The sequence below is a fragment of the Pseudopipra pipra genome, chromosome 17 (genome assembly GCF_036250125.1).
Source record: "Pseudopipra pipra isolate bDixPip1 chromosome 17, bDixPip1.hap1, whole genome shotgun sequence".
In the NCBI taxonomy this organism is placed as follows: Eukaryota; Metazoa; Chordata; class Aves; order Passeriformes; family Pipridae; genus Pseudopipra; species Pseudopipra pipra.
The window spans coordinates 2748961-2771560 of record NC_087565.1 but is presented as its reverse complement, the minus strand read 5'-3'; the positions used below and the strand labels follow the sequence as shown (position 1 = coordinate 2771560).

The following is a 22600-nucleotide window of genomic DNA, read 5'->3' as shown; positions in this document are numbered from 1 at the left end:
CGCCCCGCTCACGTGGGCGCCGCAGGTCATATGGGCGCGTGTCATGTGCCCGGCGGGAGCGGAGTCTGCGACCTCCGCGCCGGGAGCGGCCGCGGTCAGCGGGCACGGGGGGAGCGGGGCACACGGCACGGGGGGGCTGCCACCGGCGCCAGGGGAGCGGGCAGGGCACGGGGGTCAGCCCCGCATGGGGGTCAGGCCCGGGGCAGCCGTGCCGGGGCGCTCGCGGGGCGCCGCCGCGGCCGTTCGTGGCCGGCAGCGCCCTGACCGCGCCTCCTGCCCGCCGCAGATGGGGCCGCTGCTGCTGTTGTCGTCGGTGCTGCTGCTGCTGCTGGGGCTGGGCCGGGCCGCCCCGCCGGAACACGAGGTGACGTACCTGGCCGGGCTGCCCAAGCAGCCCTCCTTCCGCCACTTCTCGGGCTACCTCTGCGCCGGGCCGGGCAAGCACCTGCACTACTGGTACGTGGGGCTGTGCCTGGCGCTGGGAGGGGATCGGCCGGCACTGGGCACTGACGGCTGCGCGTCCGCAGGTTCGTGGAGGCCCAGAGCAACCCCCAGGGCAGCCCCCTGGTGTTGTGGCTCAACGGGGGTCCCGGCTGCAGCTCCATGGAAGGCTTCCTCAAGGAGCATGGCCCCTTCCTGGTTAGTAGTCACTGCTGTCCTGTGGCTCAGGAGCACAGGGAATGACTGGATGCATGGCACAAGCCATACTGCTGTCCCCAGCCTGGCTTAGCCCATGGGTCACCGCCTTCTGCTTCCCCAGATCCAGCCCGATGGGGTCACGCTGAAGTACAACGAGTATGCCTGGAACAAGGTACGGGCACAGGCGCTGCCGCCCTCCGTGGCTGCCGTATGGGATGGCCCTGAGCCAGTTCCTCCTGCCCTCTCCGTGGAGCCAAACCTCCTGCTACCCCCTCGCCCAACACACCCTTTTCTCCAGTCTGCTGAGCAGCACAGGAATGTGGCCACCTCAGCACAGCCCTGGGGCGGGCTGGGCACCCATGGGTGTTGCCGTGGGTGAGGCCAGTGGCCCTCGGCTTTGCTGAGCCAGAGGAGGGTGTCCCCTGATCGCCGGCTCCTCTGCTGTCCTCACAGATTGCCAACATCCTCTACCTGGAGTCTCCCGCTGGTGTCGGCTTCTCATACTCCGATGACAAGAAGTACGGCACAAATGACACAGAGGCAAGTGACTGGCATGCTGGGAAGGCCCTGCCCCCATCTGCCCTTTGCGTAGGGTCCAGCCTCACCACCTGACCCTGCCTCCTCCTCCTCCCTGCAGGTTGCTCACAACAACTACCTGGCACTGAAGGATTTCCTCCGCCTGTTCCCTGAGTACTCCAAGAATGATCTCTTCCTCACAGGGGAGAGCTATGGGGGGGTCTACATCCCCACGCTGGCAGAGTGGGTGATGCAGGACCCCAGTCTCAATTTGAAGGTGGGTGGCTGGGCTCTGCTGGGGAGCAGAGGGCTCAGCACGGCCTCGCCGGGGCCCTTGAGCAGCGCCAGGGTGGGGACTGGCCGTGCATTCAGTGTGCAGGGTCCCCTCCAGGACAGAGGGCGGGCCTGGCCCTGCGGCCTTTCATCTCCTCCTGGGGTGCTGGCAGAGGCTACTGGTGGACGTGTCCATCCCTGCTGCTGGGGAAGCGTCCTCAGGCACCCCCGACCCTCCCTGTTCCCTCTGCGGAGTAAACAGTGCCACATCTGCTTCCTGCCTGGGGCCGCTGTGCTGCAGCCACCCCGCGGGGAGCTGGAACACAACAGGGTTGTTTTCTTCTTGCCTTGCAGGGAATCGCTGTGGGAAACGGCCTCTCATCTTATGAGATCAATGACAACTCCCTGGTTTACTTTGCCTATTACCACGGGCTGCTGGGGACCGAGTAAGAGCAGGGGGAGTGCTCAATGTGCCCTGTGTGAGCACATTGAGCTCACAGGGCTTGGGCTGGTGGGTTGGTGTTGTTGGGACAAGGGTGGCTCCCAGCCTGCCCTGGGCCAGCAGTCAGGCTGTGGAGGTTGCCCTGTGTCCCAGGCAGCTCCCAGGTGTGTATTTGTGGGGCACAGAGGGCACCAGGCCAAGCTAGGTGCCACATGGGTGCTGGACAGGGAGCTGCAGCGCAGCCGTCACGTTGGTGTTGTTGCCTGGGCAGTGTGGTCCAAGCCCTGGTCTCTGCCCACAGGCTGTGGAAGGACCTTCAGGCCTTCTGCTGCTCCGAGGGGAAGTGCAACTTCCACGACAACTCCAACCTGAACTGCACGCTCAAGGTGAGGGGATGTGGAGCCCCTGTACACGTGCCCAGCGTCAGTGTCTGTGAGCAGCACCCACCTGGCTCTGGGTGGGTCCACGGTCCCAAGAGGGTCTTGCTGAGTCCCAAACCCTTCTTGTGGCTCCTTGCAGATGGGCGAGATGATTCAGATTGTAGAGGAGTCTGGCCTCAACATCTATAACCTCTATGCCCCGTGTGACGGAGGTGTCCCCGGGAGTCTGAGGTAAGAGTGGCCTCAGGGAACAAGGGTCTCCAGGCACCAGCTCACTTTGATCCCACTGGCAGAAGGACACGGTGGGCTGGGGAGGGGGTCCTTCTGGGACAGGTGGATGGTGTCTGGCTGCTGCCAAGGACTTGCCCAGGGAGGGCCCTGAGCCCTTGTTTTCCCAGGGCTTTCAGCCTGTCTTCATGCTCATCCTGGCTGCAGGTATGAGGGTGATTATCTCATCACACACGACCTGGGCAACTCCTTCATCCGGATGCCTCTGAGATTCTCCTGGCGGCAGGTGAGCCGAGGTGCCTGTGCTGCTGGCCTGAGAGCAGCCTGTGCCTGGCCAGTGGTGCTGCTGTGACAATGACTCTCCTGACTCTCCCAGAACCTGTTCCGGATGCCAGTAGCCCGGAGGAAGGTCCGTATGGACCCACCCTGCACCAACTCCACAGCCCCCAGCATGTATCTGAACTCCCCGGAGGTGCGGAAGGCTCTGCATATCTCCCCCGAGGCCCCGGAGTGGCAGGTGTGCAGGTGAGAGAGCTGTGGGCGGGCAGGGACTACCACAAGCAGGAGCAGCTGCATGATGCCAACACTTCCTCCGCAGCTTCGAGGTGAACCGCAACTACAAGCGCCTGTACATGCAGATGAACGAGCAGTACCTGAAGCTGCTTGGGACCACGGTGCGTGTGGCCCACGGACCCTGGGAGTGGCTCTGCCAGCCCAGCCTCCTGCCTGGCTGGGGTTGGTGTCCTGGCCAAGGGCTCACCCCCTGTCTGCTCCGCAGAAATACCGGATCCTGGTGTACAACGGGGACGTCGACATGGCCTGCAACTTCCTCGGGGATGAGTGGTTTGTGGACTCCCTGTGCCAGAAGGTAAATGGGCAGGGCACGGCCCAGACCAGGCCAGTCCCTGGCTCCAGGCTGTGTTCTGGGGCTGGCTGCAGTGGGAGCGTGGGCAGGGCTGGCCCCAGGCATTGAGGGCGCTGCCATCACTCCCAGGTGCAGGTGGCTCGACGGCCCTGGCTCTACACTGAAAATGGTGAGAACCAGATCGGGGGCTTTGTGAAGGAATTCGCCAACATCGCCTTCCTCACTGTCAAGGTAGGACTGAGGGCTCTGGGGGCCAGGGATGGGGCTGCAGGTGGGTGTGCTGGACACCAAGGCTGCGGTCAGCATGGGGTGGTGCTGGCTAGACTGTGGCAGCACCACAGCCATGCTGACTGCTGCTGCCCCTTTCCTGCAGGGAGCTGGCCACATGGTGCCCACGGACCGGCCGCTCGCTGCCTTCACCATGTTCTGCCGCTTCATTAAGAACCAGCCTTACTAGGAGCTGCGGGGGCAGCGCCCGGTGTGCCGGCTGCCCTCACCACCCCACTGCCCTCACTGCCGGCACCTTGCACAGCCCAGTCCTCGCTGCTGCTCGGCTACACCACAGACCTGTCACACCTGCAGCCTTCCCCCCAGCTGGACAGGGCTGCCTGCTGTGGGTGGGCGGCATGGAATTGAATCCTGAGGGCTCTGTCCTTGATGGGAGAGGAGTCATGTACCTGCTGCAGCTGCCTCCTCGCTTGTGGCTTCCTGTCTTGCCTCCCCCCTGTCTGCAGCAGAAGCTGCTACCCTCCCAGGCAGGGAGCAGTCCTGGCACGTCCCCTTGGCCCTGCACACACGGCCTGGGCAGGCTCTGAGGAGCAGCAGTGATGGATGGCTGGGCCCTGCTCCTTCCACCCTGCTCCCACGGAAGGAGGCTCAATCACCACAACCACAACAATCCCACTGCCAGGGCACACAGTGCTTCAGGAAGTTGCAATAAACTCTCTGACCGAGGTGGTTCTGCTCCTCCTCACACCCCTGTGCCAGCCCCTGCTTAGCTTTCCTCTGCTGAGGAGTATCAGTGAGTGCCAACACCCTGTGCCAGGGAGCTCTGGGCTTGACCCCCTCTACAGGGGTCCCTGCAGCTTGAAACAAGTGAACTGCCTGAGCAGCAGCAGTACAGTTACTCTGAGCCCTCTGGCACTACTCTGAGCTCTGTTTGTTCCCAAGGACCTGAGCTGGGCAGCAGTGCTGGCTGCCTCCTTCCCATCTCCATGCCGTGTGTCCCACATGGGCACATCCTCCAAACAACAGGGCCGTGCATTTGGAGGCAGGTGGTTTATTAGTGTAATGAGAATGGGTGCAGCAGGGTTTCCCAGAGCATCTCTCTCCACCTTGCTGCGTCCCACCAGGGCATGGGCACCCTGAGGATGTGCCAGTGGTACCAGGGAAGCTGCTTCCTACCTACAGTCTACGGGTCCAGCCCAGTCCAGGGAGAAGAGCTAGAGTGAGCTGGGGTCCAGGCTGGGCTCTGTGGGCTGGGAGCTGGGATAGGTGGCGGCGGTGGGCACGGGGCGGTATTTATCAATCACCTCCCGCAGCCCCTTGGAGAAGTGGAGATCAGCTCCCACCGTGAGGAATCCCTGTGGGGGGAAGATGATCAGTGTGAAGCTGGGGGTGACAGTCCCTTGCCCAGCAGGGTGTGGGGGCCTGGGCTGTCTCATCTTGCCACGTACCGCGTGGTTGGTGACCACCTCCCTGGTGAAGTCCATGCCTTCAGGCAGGGGAATCTGCACTCCCTTCTTTGTCCTCTCTGCGGGGAGGGAGAGACAGGGTGAGACTGAGCCCCTCTGAGCCCCTACCCAACCCAGCTGCACAGGAGCAGCGATGCCTACCATTAAGGATTGGCATGATGGTCAACTGCAGGAGGGTCTTCAGTGGGGCTTGCAGGGAGAACAGCTGCGGGAGAGGAGCTGAGGTCAGTGCAGAGGCAGAGCTGCCAGCCAGGGTGGGGAGGACTGCAAGTGGGAGTCCTGGGTGGGCAGCACCTCCCCAGCCCACCCTACACTGTGGCTGGTTGGAAGGGTCCCCAGGCCATCACCATGTGCTCACCGCCAGTGACTCCAGCGCTGACTGCTTGGAGTAGATGCGAAACCTGGAGGGGAGGAAGCAGCCGTGAGCGGGGGGCGGACAGGACCATCCCCATGCCCCCACGGGACCCCAGACGTACCGTCGCAGGTCCAGCTGCACACGCAGTGCCTTCCCTTGCAGAAACACCTTGGCACTCAGCTTGGTTTCCTGGGGAGAAGGAGGGCTGACTCACAGCAGGCAGAGGGACAGCCAGGCCAGCCCAGTGTCCCTCTGTTCTGGGACACCGGTGCCTTCCCACACAGGATGGTGCATGCTCCTCCTGTGTGCACCAGGGTGGCCTCACAAAGAGCCCTGGCCTCCCCCTCACCACAGTCATGCTGGAGAGCTGGACGGGCGGGCGGTCTGGAGGCACCAATGAGATGTTCAGGAAGGCAGAGACGGAGACGGAGGTGCCCAAGGGTTTGATGGTGCAGCGAGGGGGAGCTGAGACCTGCAGCACCAGCCGTAGCGGAGCATCCACAGAGGGGCTCTGGGGAGGGCAGGTGAGCTGGAGGCAGGGAGCAGGGCAGGGCTGTGCTCTGCCCCCAGGCTCTCCCGTGCCTCCCACCCCATGCGGGGGCTCCTCACCAGCATGAAGATGGTCCCGAAGAAGGTAGCTCTCAGCAAAACCTCCAGGTCCTTGGGCACCTGCGGGGAGAACAGACCACCAGAAGGGAAGTGAGGCGCTGCTGTGGGTCCCAGCAGAGCTGCTCCCTAAACTGCACCTCCTCTGCTCTGCGGCACAGCCCAGCCCTCCCTCCTGCCTGTGCACAGCCAAGTGTTCGGTGCTCCTTACCTTCTCCCCCTGGAGCTCAATGTTCAGCACTCCCGCCTGGAAGTACGCGAGCATAGCTGAGTCGAAGAAGTACTCGGAGAAGGCAACATAGACCATGCGTTCAGTCTCCTTGATCACCGGCTCCACTGCGTGGTTCTCCAGCTCCTGATCCTCTCTCACCCGTGGGAAGAACATGCCCTGGGCCAAGAGCAGGAGAGGTTCCCACAACCATGGGGCAGCCCACCCTGCTTGCTCCGTGGAGCCCAGTGTGCCTGCTGACACAGCCATTCCCACAGGGATGGGAAAGATCAGCAGGGCAGGATCCAGTGTTCACCTTGAAGTCGAGGTCAAGGGTGTCACTGGAGACGGATGGATCCCGCAGGAGGGAGTAGTCAATCCCAATATGCTCATCCACATAGTTCCTCACTGCCAGGGAAGATGTGCTGGCGTGACCAAGCCTAGAGCTGCTCAGCAGCCCGATGCCCAACCCTGCCTGCCACAAGGTGAGCAGGATCCAGTCCCTTCCCTAGGGCAACACTCACCAGGCACCGTGTCCAGCAAGGAGTTCAGCAGCACCAGGCTGGCGTGCTCCAGGGATGGGCAGATCTACAAGGCAAGGAGCTGGGCTGAGGGGAATCGCTCCCAGGACTGGATGAAAAGCTGCACAGGCAGGGCAAGGCCTGGCCCCCCTGGGCTCCATCACCTGTCAGCGCTCAGCCCTACCTGCTGGCTGAGGAGGTAGCGCATCCCCGTGATGATGAAGGTGCTCAGGAACTCGTAGACCTTCCTGCAGGACATGAGAGCAGCTCTGCACTGCCTGCCCTCCCTGTGGCTCCGTCCTCATTCCAGCACACAGCTGGGCTGGGGAAGCACCCCAGGAAGGAGGTCAGGGAGCCAGGCACAGGCAGAGGGGTCTGGTGTACCTGAGTGTGCCGGAGAAGCCGGCGTGCATTCTGGCAATGGAGGCATTGCAGGTGATGTTGGAGATCTTGGGGCGCCCAGCCTCATCCTTGGCCAGCCGCAGCACTGTGTGGATTTGGACACCATCCGCAGAGGCATTGATGGACCCGATGTCATAGCTGAAAGCCAGGGAAGCAGATGAGAGGAGCACACAGCTCCTGCCACCTGCAGGGCAGCAAGGCATCCGTGGCACCCAGTGGGCACAGCTGTGGGGTGAGCTGGTGCCCAGGCAGCAGGAGGGGAGGCAGCTCACAAGAACCAGTAGAGCAGCTGCCTGCGGAAGCGCAGGCTGATGGAAGCATTGTTGATATTGAAGGCGAGGTGCTGCTGGGGCTGGAAGTTCAGGTCCGAAGATGCCAGCTGCAGGTCTGTCACCCTGACCCTGCGGGGAGGGGACAGGGATGGTCAGATGGACAAATGGACCCAGGGAGCCGTGGGCACGGGCAGCACTCACTGGCTGATGTTGTAGTGGAACTGCCCCTCCTTCCCATGCAGGTCTGAAATCGTGATGTTCTGCAGCTCCTGCTCCACGAAGCGCAGCCCCTCCTGCTTCACTGCAAGGCAGAGCGAGCCTGGGCTAGGACAGCCGGGCTGTGCTGCCCTCCAAGCAGCATCGCCCCCGCCAGCCCCCTGCTCCTCCTCGGCCACCCCACGGGTGGGCAGTGCAGGCAGAGCCCTACACAAATGCAGACCCCAGGAGCCAGGTGTCCAATCTCCCTCTTTCCCAGGCCCCGGGATCCCGGCCGGCCCCTTAACCCAAGACCGGCCCCTTACCCAAATCCAGCCCCTTGGAAGTAATCCGGATCTTGCAGCCGGGGGGGCTGTGCGAGGCTGTGACCAGCCAGGGCAGGAGGAGGAGGAGGAGGCAGCTGCCGGCAGCCATCTCACACCTGGAGGCAGAGAGCAGGGTCAGCACGGGCTGGCCCGCGGGGCACACAGGGCACTCCTGGCCACCCTGGAAGGGAGGTGGCTGCTGCCCAACCTGCCCGGAGCATGGGATGACCGCAAGGAACACCCCACGGCTTCACTGTTACCCCCGAAACCACCCAGTGCTACCCAGGTCCCAGGGTGCTGCTCACAAGCCCCAGCACTGGCCCTGCGGGGCCCGAGGGTCCCACATTCCCTGGGCACACCCACTCCAGCAGTCCCCCCGCCCTGAACACACCCCGCTCCCCAAACCGCACGGCCAGCCCCGTGCGTGCTGCTGCAGCGGGGAGCCCCAGCACCCCGCAGAGGAGGGACCCCTCGTCCGCGGGGCCGCCCCACGGTCCTCACTGTACCCCCGAGATGTGCCGCCTGCCCCCAGGCTGGGCTGGGACGGGAGCTGGAGCCCGTCCATCCCGCAGCAACAGGCAGAACTCCCTGCAAGGCTGTGGGATGGGACGGGGGCTCCACTGCAGCATTTTCCCCCAGGTCTGTGAAAGGAGAGGATGGGGGACCCCTCTCCCCGGGGCTGTGGGGTCGGACGGGGCTCCCCCACAGCGTTTCCCCCAGTTCTATAAAAGGAAGAGGATGTTGACCCCCCGTCCCCGGAGCCACTGTTCTGCCCGAGGCTGGGGGGTTCCCCCGCACAATGCCGGCTCAGTTCGGGTACTTACAGCGAGGATTTCTTTGGCTCCCCGGCGTGGGGAAGCTGAATCACGTGAAGGCAGGAGAGGGGGAGAACACCACCAGCTCCAGGAGTTTCTTTTGAGCTGGCTGAAGTTCTCCTGCCTTTATATATCCCCCAGTTGCCACTCCTTGCTGGCCCACAGCTGGGAGGAGACAGCGGGACAGACGGATGGGGAGGATGCAGGTCCGTGTCCCGCCGAGCCCGGCTCGCTGCCAGCATCGGCAGGACAGCGGCTCGCTCGGTCGCCCGGCTCCAGGCTGGCCACGCAGCCTCCTTTCCCCCCCCAAAAAAAAAACACCGCTCCTCGCATGTCCCACACACCCAGCCACAGCCCTGGGCCTGCCCAGCACCCCCCTGCGAGGAGCACGCGTGCAAACGGGGGCCGGGAGGATCTGTGGCTATAAAACCCCTGCCAGTGCTGAGCTCCTCCAGCTCCAGCACAGGCTCTGCGGCCCCGGGCCGGGGGTGCTGCCACGGTCTGGTTCGTGTACATGTCTGACATGAGCCTGAGCAGAGAAGCCGCCGAGGCTGTGGACTCTCAGTGCTGCCCCCACGGCCGCTGCCCCGACCCCTGTGACCACCCGGGCAGCTCTGGCTCTTCACGACGTGCCTCTGCCTGGCGTTCCCCGGCAGCCTGGGGGTCACAGCACTGTGAGGGGCACTGGCAGAGAGTCCCCTGCAGCGCCCTTGTCACCATCCTGCTCCACCCACCCGTCACAGGGAGGACGGGCCGGTTCTCAGCCTAGGGCTTCTTCCCAAAAATCCTGCCTGGGCGAGCCATGCCGAGGGGCTGCCCCTGCCCTCACCACCCCTTCGGCCACTTGAGCCGCCTCTCTCCGAGGACACTGTCCCTCCGAAGAGTTCCCTCTGCCCCCGAGGGGTCAGTCTGAGCCGGCCCTTTGTGCCCGGGGCGGTTATCGGTGCTCTGGGCAGCGGAACCGGGCTGCTGGGAGCCCAGCGCGGGAGCCTCAGTGCTTACACAGCACTTATCCCCTCCAGAACTGCTGCGCCAGCATTAACTCATTAAACTGACCCCGGTGCTCCCGGAGCAGAGGGCAGGACTCCGTGGAGACCGAGCGGGATGGGAAGATGGGAAACCCCTTGGAAAGCTGGCCAGCGGGGATATCCCAGAGGGAAAGTGCAGAAGAGGGACCGTGGCTGGGGGTGATGGCTCTGCAGCTGCCCCTGCCCGTCTCCACAGGGGCCGTGGGCCAGTACCAGCCATCGGGGCTGAGCCCGCGTCAGGACGGACACTCTGCAGGGTGGGTGCGCCGGGGGCTCGGCTCCTGCAGCCTCTCAGGGACACCCCGACAACCGTGTCCCCCTTCCCCGTCCCGTGTCACCCTCCAGCACAAGCTGCGCAGCAGCACCAGCCACCGGCCGCGGGGCAAGGGAGCGACCCCGGCCAGCGCTGCACAGCGTCCCTCACAGCGCAGCCCCGCCGCCGGGATCTGCGGGAGGGGGAACGGCCACGGCAGCGGAGTATGAAAGGACGCGTCAGCGCTGCGCCCGAGGGACCGCCTGGACCATGAGGGACCGCCAGGACCTTCAGGGCTCAGCAGCGGTGGCGGAGCCGACCCGGGCCGAGGAGCGGCCGCTGTGCCCGGCGGGTAGCGGAAGCCCCGCGCCCGCACATCAATGCGGCCCCCCCGGCCCGGCCGCGGCCCCACCCCGGCGCCGCTGCGCTTCAAAGGCCCTTTGGTGGCGACCGCCGCAGCCGCGCCCTGTCGGTGCCGGGAACCGCCCGCGGCGCGGGTGGGGCCCGGGGGGGCCCGGGACAGCCCGGGCGGGGCCGCGCCCCCTGCGGGGCGGTGCCGCCACAAAGATGGCGCCGGGCGGGCGGGGCGACCTCTCTCCCCCAGCGCGCATGCGCCGGGCGGCTCCCCCGAGCGCGGGCTCAGCTACACGCATGCGCCCCGAGCCCGCGGCCCGCGGCCCCGGCGCAAGATGGCGGCGGCGGGGCGGGCGAGGCGGAGGTGGGGTGGCGGCGGCGGCGGACGCAGCGGTGCCCGGTGCCTGCAGCCCCCGGCCTCACGCCCAGGTAAGCGGCGCGACCGCGAGGCCGCGGCCCGCCATGCAGGAGGAGGCGGCGGGGGGCGGGCGGCGGAGGGTAGGCGGCGCAGGCCCGCGGCCGCCATCTTAGAGCGCGGCCGCCGCCGCCGCCGCGCTCCCGCCACTGCGCCCCCGCTGTGCCCCCGCCGCGCCTGCGCGCCCCGCGGCCCCTCCCCGCGGCGCCGTAACGGGCTCCTGTCTCCGCAGCCGCCCCCGCGGGCCAGGCGCGGGACGCCCCGCTATGAGGATGCGGCCCCGGCGCGCCAGCGGCGAGCACGGAGCGACGGCCACGCGTCCCGCCAGGCAGCCCGCCACCGTAAGTACCCGCCCGGCCGGCCGCCGCCCCGCTTAGGCCGCGCCCCCGGACCGCTCCCGGCCAGCCTGCAGAGTTGTCGCCGCCGCCGCCTCCGCTCCGCACTCGCTGGGCGCCGGTGGCCGCCCGCCGGTCCCGGCCCGCCGCGCCGAGGAGCTCCGTGCCGTCTCCGCCACCGGCAGGGCAGCCCCCGGGAGCTGCCCGGCAGCTTCCCCCGCGCAGACACGGTGTCCCGGTCCCCAGCGCCCCGGTCCCGCTCTCGGGAAGGGGATGGTACCGACGGGGGAGGCGGTGGCCTGGTTCCCAGCCTCCTGGAGCAGCCGCGGTTCTGGGATGGGGGAGAAGCGGGGGTGTCCCGGGGGGCTGTCGCTGCTCTCCTTTGTCTGCATTTGCTGTTGTCTTGTACAAAATCCTACCTCGGTGAAATGGAAACAAATACCGGTCCTGTTTGCTGTACTTCTTTACTCTGTGTCTCCTTACCCCTCGCTGTGGTCTCCGGTTGTGCTGCTGCTCTAGGTTGTAAGCTCTCTGGGCAGGGACAGCGTTGTACCGTGTCTGTGAAGCACTGTATGCATTGCCATGGTGTATAAAAACATTCCGTAATCACCACAAAATGCTTCCTCTGGATCCCTGTCACTGTCTAAGTCCTAGTGTAGTTACATAAAAGTAGAGTTGCTTCTGCCAGGATTCTTGTTAGTTTGGCTGTTTCCTCTTCCCAGACCTTAAGGGTACTTGGATTTAATACTCGTCAACACTGATCAAGTGATAAAGCTTCTTGGCTACTTCCCCCATTCCAGTTTATCCATAAATGGGAGAAGGCAGAGCCAGTGACCCTATTTGACAGCTCTTTTGAGCGATAGGTGGTGAAAAACACTGGCAGGTCACTGGAGCTGGTGTGTGCCATCCGGGCTGGGCAGGGCTCGGTGCCCAGTGCTGTCTGTATATTGACCTCCATCCCTTTGGGAGCCCTGGTCCCCCCAGTACATACCAGTTCACTACAGTGTGTGCTCTGTGCAACGTGCAGGACACAGCAGCAGGTGCGTGTGCACGTGTGGTTTTAGTTTGAGTAGGAGGGGCTAAACATCCTTCAGAGTTTCCTGCACCAGCCGGGTGAGGCTCCTGCCTTGGGGTCCCTGTAGTCCCTGTGCCCACAGCTTGACAGGGGTCAGGCTGCCACCCTGACTGCTCTGCCACTGGCTTGGCTCACCTTGGCACCTTTGTGAAGTGACTGTGAGGGCATGGCGGGGCTGGAGTTCAGTGTGAAATTGCACAACGTTCACCTGCTGAGGCTGTTAAAGGCCCGTGATTGCAACCAGCGCTCTGCAGCAGGCACAGGGATTGTCACCTGCCTGCTCCTGAACAGAGACCCAAATTCTGCAGCGTCCCACACCTTTCCTTGCATACACTGCCTGGAAGGATGGAAACATCTTCTGAGGGGCTGAAAGGGTTGAGTTCCTCAGCGCTGATTCCACAACTGGTGCTGTGGGCAGCAGAGCTACAGATAGCTGCTGCCTCCTGCCATTCTGCTCTGCTGAAATAGCCAGTGGGCTTTATGCACAGGAAGGGCAGCAAAGGTGATTAAATCCGAGTGATTTAGCCCACAGAAATCCAGAGCTTTTACCGAAGAGCTGCCGTACGCGGCTCCTGCTTCCGGCTACTGCTGTGCTCAGGTGAAGAATACGCTGTGCACAGCACTGTTTTGCTGCTGCCCTGACTGTGCTGGTGCGTCCTGTGGGGTGTCTCCAAGGCCTGAATAGAGTTTGGTATCCGAGGTAGCTGGGAATTACGTAAAATGCCTTGTTTCCCCCCAGTTCATTGCCAGTGTGTTCGGGCTGCCAGAGAGGAGCAATCTGCGGAGCTGTTTCAGAAACTTCCCCGGGGGAAGAGTGGTGACTAAGAGAGGAAAAGCCTGGCTGTTTCTCTCCAGCTGGCAACATTAGATTATGATTAAGAGGAGCTTTATTGTTCCAACAGACCTTCTTTTGCATAACTGTTGTTATGCAGATGAAAAAGCACCAAGGGCCAAAACAGTTCTGGCTGAGGCCGAGCAGTTACTGTGGGCCTGGGACATATGGAGGAAAATAATTTGGGAGGTCCCAACGCCCAGCCTGCGGTTCTCTGAACCACAGAAGTTGTTAGTGAAGCTCCAGGGCTATTTTATGTAGCAGAATTTTTTTTTAATTAAAGCCTTTTGTTTAAATGATGTGCAGTTATGTGTGGGTAAGTGTTGATTTAAACTGTCTCTGAGGATAACAGATCAGACATGGCCGGTGGTATTGGCATGGCAGAAGGTGACACATAATCACAGAGGAGTGTATGTTATTTTTTTATACTCTCAGTCCTAATGCTCCACTCTTAGGAGGGACTTAGCCGAAAAGTGAATATTTTGAATGCTGGCCTGAAGAACACCCTGGCTGGCCCCATTTAACACTCAGCACTCCTCATAGATGGTTGTGTCCAGGATAACAGGTGCTTTTCAGGGCTGAGGTGCTGTTTGTGTGTACTGGTTCAATCCTTGTTTTATTGTCAGAATGAACTTGTAGTGCTACAGCCGAGTGGATCTGGGATCATTCCTGCTATAATTCTGCATGTTATGTCTGTTTTTTCTAGTGTGGTTGCTGAGAAATGGCCAATGAGAATCACAGAAGCCCTGCGGAGGAAGCGTCTCTCATGAGTCACTCACCTGGCACCTCCAACCAGAACCAGCCCAGCTCCCCCAAACCCATGCGCCTGGTACAGGACCTGCCAGGTACGAACTGCCCTTGGGAATTCTGCAGGGCCCTGGGAGCAGGAAGGGGGTCAGAGCGGGGCCGCCAAGGGAGGCTGGGAACGATGTGTGTTGTGTGTGTGCTGTGACAGAGCTGGGACCTGCAGGGCAGGGCTGTCGTGCAGGATGCTCCTCTCCTGACTCCCTCTGTCTTCTCAGATGAGCTGGTGCAGGCTGGCTGGGAGAAGTGCTGGAGCAAGCGGGAGAACCGCCCCTACTACTTCAATCGCTTCACGAACCAGTCTCTGTGGGAAATGCCTGTGCTGGGACAGCACGATGTCATCGTAAGTGCACACTCACCTCGGGGGGCTGTTGCCAGCACTGGCATGTTCTGCAGGAGCAGGGGCCGTGGTCTGTGGACTTCAGATTACAGATGTAGGAGGGTCTTTTGAGCCTTCAGAGCTCCTCGCTCTGAAGCATGGTTTTGGCAAAGTGTTCCTCCTTCAGGTGCACCCTCAGGTGGTGCTGTTCCAGGTGTGCAATGCTGAAAGAACACTCAGGTGGGGGAGTTGTGGTGCGTTTTTCTCATCCAAGTCTTTTAAGAAAGCATGCAGACACAGGTCTAGAGGAGAATCTTTTAGCTTTGTGCTGGTGTGAATAGTGGTGTCCTTATTTCCATCCACGTGGGAGCTGGGAGCAGTGCAATGGGAAGTTCAGAGCTTACTGCCTTTGTTTGGGACGCTGCGGTGGCAGCGGGTGAGCTGACGTGTGCTGCTGTTGTTTGGACTCCCACAGTCAGATCCTCTGGGATTGAACGCGGCTCCAATGCCACTGGAAGGTGGGGTGGCAGATACCTCTGTGGAGAGCAAGCAGAGGAAGAGGAGGTTCTCGGAGGAGGTTCCACCAAGTGGCAACAGTGTGAAGAAGCCTAAGGTGGGTCTGGTGCTGTGAAACAAATGTGTGTAACCTGAAACTAAGGGGGGCTGGAGAGCTCTCGGGGGTCTCCTGCGTGGTGTTCTGGTACAGCACTGTTTGGTTTACCAGGCTACTTCCCTTTTACCTGTGTCTGTGGTGCAGTAATTCATCTTTCACACACACAGACTGATGTCCCTGGGAACCAAGCTGCTCAGCCAGTCCCCAGCTCTCCCAGTATTCCAGGAACCTCTGTTTTGAAGGCATGGTGTGTTTCACCTGAAGACAAACAGCAGGCAGCTCTTCTACGACCAACTGAGTGAGTTGTCTCCATTTGTCTTCTGTTCCTTTCTCCGTGGAGGATTAGAGATGCACAGGTTTTCAGATATCTTTGGAGAAGAACCTGGGGTATATAACACCTCCCTATATATTTGCCAGGAGTCTTGATTGTTTTTCTGGCTGGTGAAACAGCCCAAGGAAGCATCTTTAGGAGTAATATTTGATAATCAGCCAATGATCTAGTCATCCTGATGACATTTGTTTCTGCCACAGAGTATATTGGGACCTGGATATTCAGACAAACGCAGTGATTAAGCAGAGGGCACCATCAGAAGTGCTTTCTCCACACCCTGAGGTGGAGCTGCTTCGGTCCCAGCTTATTCTCAAGCTGCGGCAGCATTACCGTGAGCTCTGCCAGCAGAGAGAGGGTGAGTTTCTATTGGGTTCCCTGATTTCCTTCTCAGTCTTGCCATGCTGTGGTGATCTTCTTTTTGGCTTATGCCTGTCTTGTCCCTGTGGTCTCTTTTCATGATGGTTGTGCTCTGTGACATTGTTGGTTGTTGAACTGATTAGGCTGAACTCTGTGTGATGATCCTTACCAGAGCTTCTGGGCATCTCTGTATTGTGTTGATTAAACTCTTTTTCTGTGTGTCTCCAGGGATTGACCCCCCAAGGGAGTCCTTTAATCGCTGGATGTTGGAGAGGAAGGTGGTTGATAAAGGGACAGATCCTCTTTTACCGAGTGACTGCGAGCCAGTAGTGTCTCCTTCCATGTTCAGAGAGATCATGAATGACATTCCCATCAGGTACCATTCACAGACAGGGCACCTTACTGGGATCGTTCTGTGTTGGTCTGGCCTGGTGATTTACCTGCCATGGTTCTGTGCTGTGGTGCTTCCCTTTGGCTGATGAAGTGGTGGAATGCTGGTAGTGGAAAGCCAAGGAACTTGACCTGGCCTCCATGCCTTTGTGAGACTGATGCATATGAATTTAATTTACCTCAGGTTATCCAGAATCAAGTTCCGTGAGGAAGCCAAGAGACTGCTCTTCAAGTATGCCGAGGCTGCGAAACGCCTGATTGAATCCAGGTGGGAGCTCCTCTTGCAGTGCTGTCACGTTCAGAAAAGAGAAAAGGATTATAGGGGCTGCTCGTCCTGCCTTATGCAGTGCTAGTCATAATTTTGTTGAGGAAAAGCAATGTTAAGAACATATAGAAGAAAAGCAGTAGTGTTGGAGGCATCTTTTGCTAGTGACATTACTGTAAAATGTAATGCTGGGAAGCCAGAATGTGTGTGGAGACAAGTGAGAGTCAGTGAAGTCATCTGTCATCCCTGAGATAAAAACAGGAATGCTTGAGCGCTCACTGCTGTTACAGAGCAACAAGCTCAGAGTGGCATTTTGTATACCAGGTGGGGTTTTTGTGGCCAGTTCTGCCACAGGACAGAATTGAGGAAGACTGTGGGGAGAACTTTATGGGGCAAAAGAAAAACCTTGTTAACAGCGTAGTTTTCTTAGAGTCGCAAGCTCCTAGCAATATTTGAAAATTAAAGGCAATATCAAAATGGACCATTGCCATGACAGATAAAAGTTTTGTGGGCCTCTCCTGTTGCAGAGAGGACAGCAGCCAGCTACACTGAGTTTTGGAGAGAGCATGGCAGTCTCTAGTAATGTAAACATCTGGAAGCACTTTCTAAAAGAGAACTGGAGGGAGGTGACAGGGCAGGGCCTTGATCAAGTGGCTGTGGCCACATTCCACATTGACAGAAGACGTTGCAGGGGGGTGGAATACCTTGCTGTGCAGCCATGGGTTACATTTTGCCTCTGTTTTTGCAGGAGTGCTTCCCCAGACAGCAGGAAGGTGGTGAAGTGGAACGTGGAGGACACATTCAGCTGGCTGCGACGGGACCATTCCGCCTCCAAGGAGGATTACATGGTCAGTGTCCTGCAGGGAGCCGGGGAGGGAGGCACATGGGGACAGCTACAGGTCCTTCTGGAGACAGCTGCCATTGCTTCCCTTTGCTGTGTGCCAAGGGAGAGCAGCCCAGAGTCGCTGAGTGCCCCTGGGGAGTCGGTGGTGGCCGTGTGAGGGACTCTGGTTCTCTGGTTCCGCAGGACCGCCTGGAGCACTTACGCAAACAGTGTGGGCCCCACGTGTCTGCTGCAGCCAAGGACTCCGTGGAAGGCATCTGTAGTAAGATTTACTACATATCCCTGGAATACGTCAAGCGGATCCGGGAGAAGCATCTTGCCATACTCAAAGAGAACAATATCTCTGGTACGCAGCCAACTCTGAAGATCTGTAGGGGTACAGCACTGCAGCTGAAGGCCTCGTGCTGTGGTCTGTCCTCGTTCAGAGTGTCACCTGTTGGGAGGGCAGCTCTGCATCCACAGGGTGGGATTTCAAAGTCAGAAACAGCCCGTCCAGCATAGGCTTCAGCTGGCAGTCACACAGTGCCCGTGCAGTGACAGACTGTCTTCCATCAGTTGCTGTGACTGCCTGTAACATAAAATACCATCAACGTGTGATTTGCCAGCGTGAAGTAGCTTGTTAGGAGCTGATCATACTGAACAGGGCATTTGTTCATTTCCCTGGACCGTTACTTTTCGCTCTGCTGCTTCATGAATTCCTGGGGACAGCTGACATCCCCTTCCTAACACCAAGTGTTCTCTGCGTATTCTCATTTGTCACATTTCTTGTGTTCTGAGCACCGTGTGCCTCCCAGCATGTCACCGTGCACCCTTTCCTGGCAGAGAAGTCACGTTCCTTAATCTTTTCTCTGCTCTTCCTTCCTAATTCATGTCTGTATTTTTGCCTCTAGTCACCTGTTCCTTCCTCCATGGGCCCCACTTCTTTCATCACCACTGTTTGTAGTCCTTTTCCCTTTTGGGTCCTGGCCCTCCTCAGACTCCCTTCAGGTCCCAGTGTCTGGCTTTTGCCATTGTTTTTGCTGCTTGTCTTCTAACCCCACTGACTCAGGGATTCCTTCCAGCTGACCTCTCCTGTGAGCTCTCCCTGATGCCGAGGCAATGGGTAACCACAAGGTGCAGGGAGATTCCTTTGCCTTCTGCATTTTGGCAGCCTTGGAATTTTTACTGTGTGTTGGATGACTTTGGGGCAAACTGAAATAGAAACAGTAGCAGCAGAGAGTGTTTGTGTTTCTGGAACATGCCTCAGGACGCTGGGGTGGCTGTGTGCTATCTGCAGCTCTCCTGGGTTAGAGATGGAGAAAATGCTGTGAAGTGGGTCTTCTCTGTGCTCTGGCAGTGGGAGATGGAATTAATTTGGGGAATCAGCACTGAACCTAGGTAGCTGCCTACGAGATCTGCAAGGGACCACCACAGTGTTTTTTGGAAGGACCACCCTGCTCTTTAGCCTTATTGGGGTCACTGTGTGTTTGAGGTGGAAGGAAGATTGATGCCGAATGCCCTTGGCTTCTCATGGGCTGCCTTTCTCTTTGTTCTCTGTAGCTGAGGTAGAAGCTCCCGAGGTCCAGGACAGGCTGGTGTACTGTTACCCCGTGAGACTGGCCATCCCCTCCCCACCACTCCCCAGCGTGGAGATGCACATGGAGAACAACGTGGCGTGTGTGCGGTACAAGGGGGAGATGGTCAAAGTGAGCCGCAACTACTTCAGCAAGCTGGTAAGGGCTGGGCACCAGCCTCCAAGGGCAGGGCAGGGCAGGGCAGAGGATGGCCAGCTGACCCCACAGAGCTGTCAGATGCTGCCACAGGGAAGGGGGCAGCTGCTCTCACCTTAGTCGGGGTTAGGCTCCTGCTGGGAGTATTTCCCAGCTGTTGGGTGTGTACTCTGGATACGTGCTGTGCAGCCAGAATGTTGTATACTCGCAGCAAGGCAGCCTTTGCTGAGAGACATGTGCTGGTGTGGTGGTTCATTCATGCTGGTGATGAGCTGGTGGCTCACACAGTGACAGCAGATGTACTGACACACCTCCCTGCAGAGCCCACCTGCTCCTCAGCATCCCTCTCCCTGTCACAACATGTGTGTATCCCATTCCTTGGCTGTTCCTGGTGTGTTTAGTGGCTGGGCTTTCTCTTCCAGTGGCTTCTCTATCGGTACAGCTGCATCGACGACTCGGGCTTTGAAAAGTTCCTGCCCAGGGTTTGGTGCCTTCTCCGTCGATATCAGGTAAAGTCTCACCACAGCTGTACATCAGAAAGCCTTGACAGCACTGGGAGCTGAACTTGTCGTTGCTCTGGGGAAGGGACATGGCTCTGGGAGCCTGGAGCAAGACAGGGTTTAAACTGGGTCTGCTTCCAATTGTGCTGGGGTAGGAGTATGGTCTGGGGAGTGGTTGTAGTCTTGATATGAGGGTAAAGATTTTTGTGAAGGAAACCTTCAATAGCTCTTGACTCTGAGGGGCAACTGAAGACTCATAGGGGTACAAAAGAAAAATGATGGTTCCGTGGGGCCAAAGTTGGAGGAAGTCTCTGAAGAGCATTCTTGGGCACATGCAGGGACCTACACGAATTTGAGAAAGGGTGAGGGGGCCCTGCGTACCTAGAGGAGGGGTGCATGGACGTGTGGCTCTGGGTCTGTGGTCAGTGAAGGGAGCAGCAGGAACAGCGAGTGCAGGCACAGCTCACTGGGGTTTGCTCTCCTCAGATGATGTTCGGTGTGGGGCTGTACGAAGGGACTGGTCTGCAAGGGGCACTTCCCGTGCACATCTTCGAAGCCCTCCACAAGCTCTTTGGAGTGAGTTTTGAATGCTTTGCCTCGCCCCTGAATTGCTATTTTAAACAGTACTGTTCGGCCTTCTTGGACACAGACGGGTATTTTGGATCCAGGGGGTGAGTCTTACATTCCTTTGCTGTGTGTCTGTGTGAGTGCGTGCCCATGGATGACTCAGGTTGGACTGATAGGGATCTTTGCCTCTTTCTCCAGCCCATGCCTGGATTTCTTCCCTATAAGTGGCTCTTTTGAGGCAAATCCGCCGTTCTGTGAGGAGCTGATGGATGCCATGGTCTCTCACTTTGAGGTATATCTGCTCACTGGTGAGGTGGTTTGGGATGGAGCTGTGCCATCCATCCTGTGCTCCCCATGGCGGGGCTGAGGGCAGGGGCAGAGGACGGTGATGGCTGCGGCTCCACTCTGGAAGCAGAAGCGTTTCCTTTCCATAGGGCTCATTTAGACACGTCATTGCTCAGCCAGTGCTAAGATTGTTCCTTTCCTTGTTGCACTAGAAACTGCTGGAGAGCTCCAGCGAGCCGCTCTCCTTCATTGTCTTCATCCCTGAGTGGCGGGACCCCCCCACGCCGGCCCTGACCCGCATGGAGCAGAGCAAGTTCAAGCGGCACCAGCTCATCCTGCCGGCCTTCGATCACGAGTATCGCAGCGGGTCCCAGCACGTCTGCAAAAAGTAGGCTTTGTTCTCAGATCCTTCTGGGAACACGGCTCTGAAGCTGTGTGACAGAAATATCCTCTCCCAAGCTGAGATCAGTGGGAAGCAGGGAGCAGGCAAGGACAAACGCAGCGCATCATCACCCTGGGTGTTCAGGATGAGCAGACAGCATTGTGAATTCCATGTCTGTTTAATGACTGCTAACAGAGCTTGTGAGAGATGTGTGCCTTGGGCACGAGTACAGCCGGAACAGGTCACACCTGTGGTGCTGATCCGTGCTCCTCTGCCAGCCCTTGGACCTGTGAGCCGGCTGAGCCACAGCAGCTGGGTGTCACTGTGGGGAGCAGAGGCAAGGGACAGTGGGGGCTCAGTCCCCAGTGGGGCAGGCTGGCCCCTGCTCTGCTGCTGAGGCAACAAGTTTGAGCAACAACTTGTTTAAGCAACAAGTGCATGAAAACTGAAGTTCTCCTTACCTGGTTAGGACTGATGACTCACTGTGCTGAGTCCCTTTGGCAGGGACAGCAAGGTCCCAGCACACGCTGGTAGAGAGCAGTGGGGCTCTGCAGCACGAGTGCTTCCCTCTGAAAGCTCAGGAGCCTCTGCCGTACTCAGAGCTGCCCGAGGCTGCACTGTGCCTCCACTTTTCCTCAGAATAATGAGAGAAAGGACAGGGGCAAACACTTGTCCTAAGGATGGCGGGCAGGAAGAGGAGGAGCAGGTGTCCAGTGCTGGGGGCCAGGGGAGGTGCTGATGCCTGTGCTCTTCCCTTGCAGAGAGGAGATGTACTACAAGGCTGTGCACAACACAGCCGTCCTCTTCCTGCAGAACAGCGCCGGCTTTGCCAAGTGGGAGCCCACGCCGGAGCGGCTGCAGGAGCTCGTTGCAGCCTACAAGCATTCAGGCCGGACCCTGAGCTCCTCGTCTTCCTCCTCCTCGTCCTCCTCCTCCTCGTCCTCCTCCACAGCGGACAAAGAGCGGGAGCTGGGCCGAGAGCAGAGCAGCAGCCGAGAGACTAATCCCAACTAAGGCAGAGGTGCGAGGCAGCAGGGGAGGTGCCGGCGGCCCCGGGGCTGGCCGGGGCAGCAGAGACTGCTGAGTGTGCAGCACCGGCCCGGGACTCCTGCGCAGCAGCTCCACGGCACCTGCTCTCCTCTGCGAACTGCACGCCGGCCCCCAGGAGCCGGGAGCGCCCGGCCACCCGTGGGAGAGGAGGCTCAGCCGCGGCCCTCACCGGGGGCGAGGGAGCCCAGTGTGGCGCGGCAGGAGGAGCGGCAGCCCCGCGACGCCGGAGTGCCGAGGGAAGGGGCAGCCAGAGCTGGGCGGAAGGACGGTGGGACAGATGGAGGGACGGATGGCAAGCGCGAGTGCTGGGCGCTGAGCGCCGCGGCCGGAGGGGCCCCGGCAGGAGAGGGACGGGCAGAGCCCGGGGGCTCCTGCGGCCGGACCGGCCCCAGCACGGCTCCGTGTCCATAGTGTAAATAGTTCTGTCCGTGGCGCCCACGCTCCTGGCGGGGCTGCTCCCATCGCATCCGTGTTCTTTTCCCATGTGTGAGTCCCGTGTTTGCCGACACTGTGTCCTGGAGAGGGAAGGAGCAGAGGAGAGGAGTTTCTTTGGTGTGTAAAGACGTCTTTGCAGCTGTTTTGTAGTCGTTGTGGTTTTTATGCGAAGCCTCTGGGCTTTATTTAACCTCCTTGGGTTTTGTTTTGTAAGGATTAATTTAACACCGCTAACCATTTTATTACTTTTATCAAGAAGAGCAAAGTCTATTTTTGATTTCTGTTTCCTAGTTCTTAGGAACATTAAAACCAGCATACAGCTCTGCCTGTGTCCATCCCTTTTCTTCTCTGGTATCTAGGGTCCGTGTTCACCCCCTGTCCAGCCTCTGCCTGGGTGGAAGGTAGAAAAACATCGTGTTTTGTTTTTTTCAGGACTATCTGGCATCTGCCCTGTTCTGTACAGCCGTGACCTGGTGAGTTTTGTTTCCTAAAGACCAGTGAGCCCCTGAAGCAGCATGACCATCCCGCTCCTGGCTCTTGGCTGCTCCGGTGTGATTTTGGTGCTCTCCCCTCAGAGAAGCGCAGGCAGCTGGACTGACCTTGGAGTGCTCGGAGCAGCACAGCCGATCTCTGGTGGGGTGCCACAGCAGTGCCAGTGCCACAGCAGCGCTGGTGCTGGTGCAGGAGCAGTGCCAGTGCCACTCTAGGGTAGGCAAGAAT

At 59.7% G+C, this 22600-nt stretch overlaps 3 protein-coding genes across 4 annotated transcripts; 2 read left to right on the top strand and 1 right to left on the bottom strand.

The window, feature by feature from the left end:
• The first annotated feature begins 12 nt into the window (after window positions 1-12).
• Window positions 13-4318, top strand: CTSA (cathepsin A). Its single transcript, XM_064673759.1, has 15 exons — window positions 13-94; window positions 287-456; window positions 528-639; window positions 761-811; window positions 1093-1179; window positions 1277-1432; window positions 1783-1874; window positions 2172-2256; window positions 2390-2481; window positions 2686-2764; window positions 2855-3003; window positions 3077-3152; window positions 3257-3346; window positions 3473-3574; window positions 3717-4318. Exons 1-15 carry the CDS (start codon window positions 44-46, stop codon window positions 3798-3800), a joined length of 1476 nt encoding a protein of 491 aa, XP_064529829.1. The 5' UTR covers window positions 13-43; the 3' UTR covers window positions 3801-4318.
• A 288-nt stretch (window positions 4319-4606) lies between these two features.
• Window positions 4607-10333, bottom strand: PLTP (phospholipid transfer protein). The gene is made up of 16 exons (XM_064673755.1): window positions 8747-10333; window positions 7923-8038; window positions 7603-7702; window positions 7402-7530; window positions 7112-7267; window positions 6912-6975; window positions 6731-6794; window positions 6523-6614; window positions 6210-6386; window positions 6002-6061; window positions 5742-5903; window positions 5514-5581; window positions 5396-5438; window positions 5179-5242; window positions 5020-5096; window positions 4607-4926 (listed from the first exon to the last, which is right to left on the bottom strand). The coding sequence occupies exons 1-16, from the start codon at window positions 8977-8979 to the stop codon at window positions 4786-4788; spliced, it is 1746 nt and encodes a 581-aa protein (XP_064529825.1). The 5' UTR covers window positions 8980-10333; the 3' UTR covers window positions 4607-4785.
• Window positions 10334-10671: 338 nt separating this feature from the next.
• PCIF1 (phosphorylated CTD interacting factor 1) lies at window positions 10672-22203 on the top strand. 2 transcript variants are annotated; one of them, XM_064673752.1, is made up of 17 exons: window positions 10672-10801; window positions 11020-11128; window positions 13736-13874; window positions 14052-14176; window positions 14628-14765; window positions 14933-15063; window positions 15297-15451; window positions 15682-15829; window positions 16028-16111; window positions 16857-16956; window positions 17136-17298; window positions 18492-18664; window positions 19084-19170; window positions 19648-19832; window positions 19927-20020; window positions 20226-20401; window positions 21157-22203. In XM_064673752.1, the coding sequence occupies exons 3-17, from the start codon at window positions 13751-13753 to the stop codon at window positions 21407-21409; spliced, it is 2136 nt and encodes a 711-aa protein (XP_064529822.1). In that variant the 5' UTR covers window positions 10672-10801; window positions 11020-11128; window positions 13736-13750; the 3' UTR covers window positions 21410-22203. The 2 variants fall into 2 exon arrangements, with proteins under 2 accessions (XP_064529822.1, XP_064529823.1); XM_064673753.1 differs by lacking the exon at window positions 11020-11128 and having other exon boundaries at window positions 10709-10801.
• The last annotated feature ends 397 nt before the right edge of the window (window positions 22204-22600 follow it).